Genomic DNA, 8,770 nt, shown 5'->3' on the forward strand with positions numbered 1-8,770 from the left:
CCTCCCTGTTGGGTTCTGTTAAAACAAATCACAAGACATAGTGTCATCTCCTCCATAAACACTTTGTATACACCTCTACCAGAAAGAAGACTTAAAAAAAAATACCCAACCACAATACAATGATCACACTTGAAAAAATAATTTCTTAATAACATCAATATCCAGTTGATGTTAGAATTTCCCCAGTTGGCCCATAAATATCCTTTTTTTTTTTTTGAGATGGAGTTTCGCCCTTGTTGCCCAGGCTGGAGCACAATCGTGCCATCTTGGCTCATTGCAACCTGCACCTCCTGAATTCAAGCAATTCTCCTGCATCAGCCTCCCGAGTAGCTGGGATTACAGGTACACATCACCACACCCAGCTAATTTTTGTATTTTTAGTAGAGATGGGGTTTTACTTTCGAACTCCTGGCCTCAAGTGATCCACCCACCTCAGCCTCCCAAACTGCTAGGATTATGAGTGTGAACCATTGTGCCCGGCCAATAGTAATATTTATACATCACTTTACTGTTTATAAAACACGTTCATTAATCCTCCCAGCCACAGTAGGAAGTAAAATTTTTTAATCCCAATTTTACAGATGAGGAAACTTAAAAAATACTTCCCCAGGGCCAGGCCCACAGCTAGCAGTGACTCATGAGCCTCCATCAGGTCTTCTCACTCCCATTTTCCTGACACCCATTTCCTTCTGCTACACTGCTACTTGTTGGAAAGCTAAAATGAGCTCCTTGGAAACAATTTGTAAATAAGATACTACATGCCTTTGTAAAAGAAAATAATAATATGACACACATTTTAACTTCTGACAATCCTCATACTCAGGCTGAGCGGGTGGCTCATACCTGTAATCCCAGTACTTTGGGAGGCCCACACCTGTAATCCCAGTACTTTGGGAGGCCAAGGCAGGCAGATCACCTGAGATCAGGAGTTTGAGACCAGCCTGGCCAACATGGTGAAACCCCATTTCTACTAAAAATACAAAAATTAATCAAGCTTGGTGGCAGGCGCCTGTAATCCCAGCTACTTGGGAGGCTGAGGCAGGAGAATCACTTGAACCTGGGAGGTGGAGGTGGTAGTGAGCTGAGATTACGCCACTGCACTCCAGCCTGGGCGACAGAGCGGGACTGTGTCTCAAAAAAAAAGAAAAGAAAAAAAATTCCTCATACTCTAACCTTCTCACTTCCACACACACTTTTGCCTTCCCTTCTATTCTCTTTCATTACTTTCATTATCTCCATTTCTGTTTTACCTTTGGGCCCTCTTTTCTATCTGGTCAGAACGCATGTTATGGTGTCTGTCAGTTGCTGGTTTATTTTAGAAATTATTCTTGGTGAAGCCCACATAACTATGTATGTTTGCTGCTTGGATTTCTGCTATATTTAGTTAATGGATACTTAAGTAACAGTGTGATAAGGCTGGGGCATGGTGGCGCAGGCCTGCAATCCCAGCACTTTGGGAGGCTGAGGCAGGTGGATCACTTGAGGTCAGGAGTTCAAGACCAACCTGGCCAACATGGTGAAACCCTGTCTCTACCAAAAAAAAAAAAAAAAAAGCCAGGTGGGAGGACCACAAATTCAGGAGGCAGAGGTTGCAGTGAACCAAGATCACACCAGTGCACTCCAGCTTAGATGACAGAATGAGGCCCTGTTTCCAAAAAAAAAAAAAAAAAAAAGTGAGAGTGTGTTAGAGGCGGCAGCATACCTTTATGAGTAATAGTGAAATTGTGTGATGGAACAAAATGGTAAAATTAAGATGCTAATTGTGGAAGCTCATTAGAAATAAAAAGCAGGAGGAGGCCAGGCAAGGTGCCTGTAATCCTAGCACTTTGGGAAGCCAAGATGGAAGGATTGCTTGAACTCAGGAGTTCAAGACCAGCCTGGGCAACATAGTAAGAACTTGTCTCTGGCCAGGCGCGGTGGCTCACGCCTGTAAACCTAGCACTTTGGGAGGCTGAAGTGGGTGGATCACCTGAGGTCAGGAGTTCAAGACCAGCCTGGCCATCATGGTGAAACCCCATCTTAAAAATAAATAAATAGCCGGGCGCGGTGGCTCAAGCCTGTAATCCCAGCACTTTGGGAGGCCGAGGCAGGTGGATCATGAGGTCAAGAGATCGAGACCATCCTGGTCAACATGGTGACACCCTGTCTCTACTAAAAATACAAAACATTAGCTGGGCATGGTGGCGCGTGCCTGTAATCCCAGCTACTCAGGAGGCTGAGGCAGGAGAATTGCCTGAACCCAGGAGGCGGAGGTTGCGGTGAGCCAAGATCGCGCCATTGCACTCCAGCCTGGGTAACAAAAGTGAAACTCCGTCCAAAAAAATAAATAAATAAATAAATAAGAACTTTCTCTACCAAAGATAAAAATAAATTAGCTGAGTGTGGTGACACACTCTTGAAGTCCCAGATGCTCAAGAGGCCGAGGTGGGAGGATCACTTGAGCCCAACAGGTTGAGGCTGTGGGGAGCTGTGATCATGCCACTGCACTCCAGCCTGGGTGACAGAGCAAGATACTGTCTCAAAAAAAAAAAGAAAAAAAAAGCAGAATGAAGATAGACATACACATGGGTTGGTTACCTTCTCTCAGACAAGGAAAAGAGGCTGATCATTTTGTACAGAACCTTAGTTTTACCAGATGCCTCCATATACGCTCTCTCTGATTCTCCATCCTGGCTACACATTAGAATCATTTGGGGAGCTCTCAGACACCAAAACAGTACAATCGAAATCACCGTGTGGGGCTTTTTGGGGACCACTTCTTTCCCTGTTTATTTTAATGTGTAGTCAGCGGTGAGAAAACCTAAGAAAAAATAACTTCCTTCTCATCACTGGACTGCAGAAATCTTAAGGTGCACCGTCACCTATGCAATGAATGAGTTTCAGGAAAATTAAGTAGCAGTTTTATCTCCTTGCAGGTGAAAGGCCTTCACTAAAAACAAAATCTTGGGCTAGTAATCTGCCTTACAAAAACGAGTCAGTTACTAGTGGTTTCATTTTTGAAAAGGAATTACTCGAGCCCTGGGAAATATTCCTATTTTTAAAATGTGATTAATGTGTTGATCCCGGTCTGGGGTATTCTATGAATGACGAGCACTAAGATTCTTTAGTGAGCAAATGTCCCAGGGCTCCAGCGCGTGGCCAGGGTTGAAGTTTGTCCATGCAGGCCCTGCCTCAAGACCTTTTTGGGAAGGATAGGAACCCCACCATGCCTGGCGCTGCGCCGCTGCTGTGGCCCTGGGCCCCTCGGCTTCTCGGCAGCGACGTTAGTCAGCACATTCCCGGAGCGCCCACTGCTCCCGGCGCCACCTGCCGGGAGACGCCGGAAGCTCAGGAGGCTGCGGCTGCTGTGGGGCACCACGGGTTCTGACGCTGCTGGACCACAGGGTGGGTGGCCATGGCAACTGATGCCGCGTGAGGATTTCCGCCGTTTACTGCCAGCCAATAGCAGCTGCTATGACGGAGGCAGCCTTCGACGTCTGAGCCCTCAACACCCATTGGATGGGCTGGGGTCATGTCGCAGCCGCAGTGGGCGGAGCTGACATGATGGCGAAGCTGTCTGGAGCGGTTTCTCTAGGGGAGGCTGGTGGGACGTAGGTTAGTGCAGTCGGTGTTGGCGACGCTTGAGCTAGGTGGCCTCTGCAGGCGGATCATCTGGCTGCTCTTGGGCCCTGCACTTTCATCACTGGCTCTGTACAAGGAGCATGCTTTTGTTAGCTTTGTTGTTTCGAGTGCTTGAGGGAGCAATTAATGAAGGCAAGGGGTAAATAATACATGTTTCTGCAGTTGGGCAACCAGGGCTGCCCCTGCAGAGGTCCTTCAACCTTTATTCCCGTTCGCCTGCCCTAAGAAAAAATTAGTTTTCTTTTGCATTGAACAGCCATGATTTAGGAATGTTGGGAAAGGTGAAGAAAGTAATATATGAAATACACACAAAATGTGAAAATAGAAAATGCAAAAGTATGTCGGAGGATAAGGTTGAGGTGGCACAATTTTAGGATAAGGGTATAAATGTTAATATTTCCCCCCATCAGTAATCATCACCCAGAGATAACCAACTAGGTATTTTTGTGCATATCCTTGAATACACAGGCAGTTTTTGTTTTACAAACTAGTGTTATACTAGACCTTGTTGTCTGGTGTTTTTTTCCATTCAGCAAAATGTTATGAACTGTCAAATATTCTACCTCATGGTTTTTCGTGGGGTTTTATTGTTGTTGTTTTGATTTTTTTTGAAACAGAGTCTTGCTCTGTTGCCCAGACTGGAGTGCAGCGGCTCGATCTTGGCTCACTATAACTTCCGTCTCCCAGGTTCAAGCGATTCTCCTGCCTCACCCTCCCGAGTAGCTGGGATTACAGGTGCCTGCCACCACACCTGGCTAATTTTTGTATTTTTCATTGAGAGGGTTTCACCATGTTGGCTAGGCTGGTCTCGAACTCCTGACCTCAGGTGATCTCCCACTTCAGCCCCCCAAAGTGCTGGGATCACAGCAGCCAGCCACTGGGCCTGGACACACTTTATGGTTTTTACTGATGACTGTGTTCCATCTTAGCATTTATGACCAGTTTCCTGATTGTTGACTATTCCGATTAGACTGTGATGATCACCACTGTGTGGCTACCTTTGCACACCTCTGTATCTTCAGGACAGTCCCCCAAAAGGGGGTTGCTAACTACAAGGAATCCCTTCTATACCAGCAGGACAAGGTTCCTGCCTTCCAGTAGGGATAAGGCCTCTTTGGGGAAGGATGAGTAACTCCTTTATGTTGTGTGAGGCCTTTGATTCCCTCTGGGTTCCAGTCCTCATTTTAGTACTGTCCTTTTTCAACTTTCTGAGGTGGAGACGACAAATATTCCTTTCACCTACAGGTTGGTTATGAAAACTTAGAGAATATATGTGAAAACATGTTGCAAACGAACCCTCTACGGGCAACATCACAGTTATTGTTGTGGCTGCTGTTTGTTGTGAGTCAGGGGTCAGAGCCTGATTCCTCAGCCTGTGGACTCCAGGTGCCTCAAGTAAAGATCCAGATGCCTCTGGCACAGGTGTCCATGCTCACCCTGGCTTGTTGGTTCTCAGGAAGAACGCTGTGGAGCTGGAACTCGCCAAGTGCAGGATGGACATGATGTCTCTGAACAGCCAGCTGCTGGATGCCATTCAGCAGAAACTGAACCTCTCGCAGCAGCTGGAGGCTTGGCAGGTAAACCACAGCCCTGAGATCGAGGGCAAGAGAAGATTCCAGGAGGAATCTCTGAACCTAGGCAGAGTGTAAGGAGAGTTTGCTACTGGAGGGCCCCATGTGACTAGGTGAACAGCACATCCCAGTCTCCACCTGGCAAGATCAAGAGCTCTTGTTTCCCTAGTCCTGGGGAAGAATGCGTAAGGATGCTTGGGTGACAGTCCCCAGGCTGTTGCTGTTTGGAGATGTAGTGATCTCCAGACTTGGAACAGGGCCCGCCAGCAGCTGGTTGTCTGGGATTTGATTTAAGCTGAAAAGGAACAACTGGTTAACATGGAGGGCCCAGGAAGCTCCATGTGATTGCATGAAAATTCACAGCTGGATGTGGCTCAGCGGCCCTCCCGCAGCCGGCAGCTGCCGCCCTTCCCCTTTTCAAGGGCCAGCCTCCTTTTTCCAAAGAGCACTGTGCTGGTGCAGGCCCTGGGGAAGATAAATCAGTGGGTCCCTCTCTAAGCCCACTGTTTTTGGGGTCCAGCATGGGCCGGGGCTGTGGCTGGCTTGGTTTTGTTGCTGAGGTTGAGGTGGCACAGTTTTAGGATATGAGTATAAACATTTAATATTTCTCCCCAAGAACTCTCATCCAGACAGATGAAAAAGCCATCTGTGGCTTTACAAGGTAAGCCCCCTGAGGAGGGCAGGTTGTTGGTGACCATTCCTCCCAGGGCCCCTTGGGGCTGGCAGCTAGAGCACTGGCCCCACCACAGGGTGCCAGTCCCTGGCTCCTCGGCTCTGCATGACAGCCAGCTGGCCGCGCCCTGGCTGACCGCCGTTCTCTCTCTTCTCTCCCGGCTACAGTTTGCTTCCTCAGGGCTTTTTACTATCTGGCTCCTTTGGTTTCTGATCTAGTGGCCTTTCTCAGTTCCCGTATCAACAGCTTTAGTTGTACACCCCTCCTGCCTTTGAGGTGAGCCTGAGCCCTGAATCTCATCCACCCTCTCGCCCTGCCGTCCCGCCGCCTCCCCTCATGGCCCACTGTGTTCTGTGTGCTGGAGCCTGGCGTCATCTCTGTGCACTGTGACATGTCCTCCAGTACTAGCTCCCTCCTCCATCACAGTCGCATCCGGTGAGCTCCTCGGCAGCACGTGGCCCAGTGCTGATGGCTGGTGCCATCTTCTCATAAATAGCTGTTCTGTCCACTGAGGGACCAGCAGGCATGGAATTGTAAGCAGCATGTGTCTGGGAAACTCTAAAGGGGTGAGCTGGACAGAACTGACTGCTTAAAGTTAAAAAATGCAGTTTACAGTGTGCCAGAAAAACACTGGCAGCTTTGAAAGGTCGGTTTTTGAAGGGCCCTTTAGCATTCCTAAATTAGTTTTAGCTTAGATTTTACTGAGCACGTCCTAAGTGCAGGGCACTGTGCCAAAGATCATACACTGGAACCTTACAAGTAGAGACCATGTGTTGGCAAATACCTGGCACGATGTCAGCTCTGAGGGGCAAGCAGAAAAGGGGATGGAAGAGAAGGGAGGAAGACGAGGGCAAGGAAAAGACCAGGAAGGAGCTGAGTCTGAAGGACAGGGCTGAGAGGATGGGGAGGCTAGAGAGCAGGCCCTGAGCCAGAGAGTGTGAGGAGTCCACACTCACTGCTACCCCACGATAACTCGGGGAGGCCCTTGTTTCATGCCGAAACCTGCAGAGATAATAGAACGACACCCACGGGTGAGAGGGAGGAGGAGATGGACAAGCTGCTCAGGTGGAGGGGGCTGGCCAGCCCAACTTCATGCCCTCATCTCGCAAGTGGCTGTTCAGTACCAGAGAGGTTATCTACCCCGGCCACAGGGAGCCTGCCCTGAATGCAGGCCTCACCTGTCCTGTGCTCAGACACTGTAGACTGACTCACTCTAGGGTTTGGCCAGAAAAGCTCAGGGTCTTTTTACCAGGATGCCACAGAGCCTGCCAGGTTCAAGTCATGAAGCAATTGAGCAGATACGTGTTACATTTACTGATGATGCTAATTACACAGGCTGCTCATATTTCTAAACCAGTGGTTTTCAAACTTTGTTAGTGGCAGAACGCTTTTGTCAAATGGAGTCTACTCAGAGTCAGAATCTAGCCACTAGAATGGGAAGGGGGTGGAGCTGCCCTGTCCACAGGCTCCTCTACGGGAGAGGCTGCTATTCTGTAAAACATGGTGGGGCGGGCCATGGGGAGGAAGGCATTTTCTGGACAACAGGAGCCCCCAAGTCCAGGCCATTGGGCTGGGAGCTGGTAAACCGAGGTGGCCCTAGGGCCTTCAGGGGCTGGAGGTGGCAAACCAAACCGGAGGCACAGCCAGGCCCACAGGACCCAGGAGGCAGAGCCGCAAGGCCTGGTCAGAGGAGGCGGAGTGCCAGTGTGGGGACTGCAGGGGCAGACCACCCCAGCAGTCAGCCGAGGACCATGGTGGTCCAGCAGGTGTCATACTGTCGAGGAGAACCCAGCGCAAGCCTGTGGAGGCTGGAGGTGCCGTACAGCTCCTGCGTGTGCCTGGTGTCATACCCATGCTCACCGCTTTCGTGGTCAGGGCAGTCCCGGCTGCAGCCGCTCACTCATCTCATCCTCATCTCTCATCTGTCTGACGTTGCCACCTCCCTGTCCACCCCTAGGGCCAGGTCAGAGCAGCTGCTCAGCCCTGGTCACTCTCCCCTCCCCTCTGCAGGATGACATGCACAGGGTCATTGACCGGCAGCTGATGGACACTCACCTAAAGGAACGGAGCCAGCCGGCTGCTTCCCTCTGCAGGGGCCATAGTGCCGGGCGGGGGGACGAGCCCAGCACCACTGAAGGCAAACGACTCTTCTCATTCTTCAGGAAAATTTAAGTTAGGAGGAGTCAGGCCACCAAAGATGGGTGGACTGGAGGCAGCTGGAAAAGCAGTGCAGGCGAGGGCCTCCTGCAGCGTGCAGCTAAGCAGCTGCCCTGCCCCTCGCGCTAGGGCCCTGTGGGTCCGGGAGGGCCTTCTCCCTTTCGTCAGTGGGGATGGAAACCTAAAGGTGGGGGTCTTCCTTGGCCACTGAAGGCTGCCCTTGGCCCATGGCCTGGCCGAGCCCACACCTGGGCTTCTCCAGGATCCCGTGCCAGAGCAGGGTTAGGCCACCTACCAGAGGGGCCTCTTGGTGTTGGGTTCTCAGCTTAGCCCAACAGATCGCAGCTTACCCCCAGGCACTGCTGCCTCCTTGATTTTAGCCAGTGGGGAACAGAAGGAATGGAGGCCCTTCTCTGCATGCCTCAGGAGGCCTTAGCCCCGGGGGCCTCGTCTTGCGGGGCAGCAGGCCATGCCTAAGCCTCCATTCCTTCCCTAGCCCAGGGTCAAAGGGGAGATGGCAGCCCCTCCCCCTCGTGCATGCACCTCTGCTGGCAGGAGGCCAAGCCTCTGGCCGCAGGGCCCAAGAGCCAGGGCTTACCCAAGCTCAGCTGAGGCCACCCCCTGAGCCCCCAGGAGGAAGAAGGCCCTGTCCCCCGGCCACCACTACTGTCCCTCCCAGCCTCCAGTCGCTGCCCCTTAGCAGGGCCGGGCCAGGCAGAGTGTTCTCGCCAGTCATCTGCAGGCTTTA

General features: G+C 51.0%; 1 protein-coding gene across 7 annotated transcripts in view; it reads left to right on the forward strand.

The window, feature by feature from the left end:
• The window catches only part of BICDL1 (BICD family like cargo adaptor 1), a 107,622-nt gene extending 99,378 nt beyond the window's left edge, over window positions 1–8,244 (forward strand). For 5 of the 7 annotated variants that reach the window (XM_032241421.1, XM_032241412.1, XM_032241434.1 and 2 more), the window contains 2 exons: window positions 5,078–5,198; window positions 7,876–8,244. In XM_032241421.1, the coding sequence (XP_032097312.1) occupies window positions 5,078–5,198; window positions 7,876–8,037 (283 nt within the window). In that variant the 3' untranslated portion in view covers window positions 8,038–8,244. Of the gene's footprint in view, window positions 1–5,077; window positions 5,199–6,032; window positions 6,142–7,875 lie in introns of all 7 variants that reach the window. The other 2 variants (XR_004257723.1, XR_004257724.1) reach the window with 1 other exon arrangement.
• Window positions 8,245–8,770: the final 526 nt, after the last annotated feature.

The sequence above is a fragment of the Sapajus apella genome, unplaced genomic scaffold, assembly GCF_009761245.1.
Source record: "Sapajus apella isolate SASKATOON/1434 unplaced genomic scaffold, GSC_monkey_1.0 scaffold2, whole genome shotgun sequence".
In the NCBI taxonomy this organism is placed as follows: Eukaryota; Metazoa; Chordata; class Mammalia; order Primates; family Cebidae; genus Sapajus; species Sapajus apella.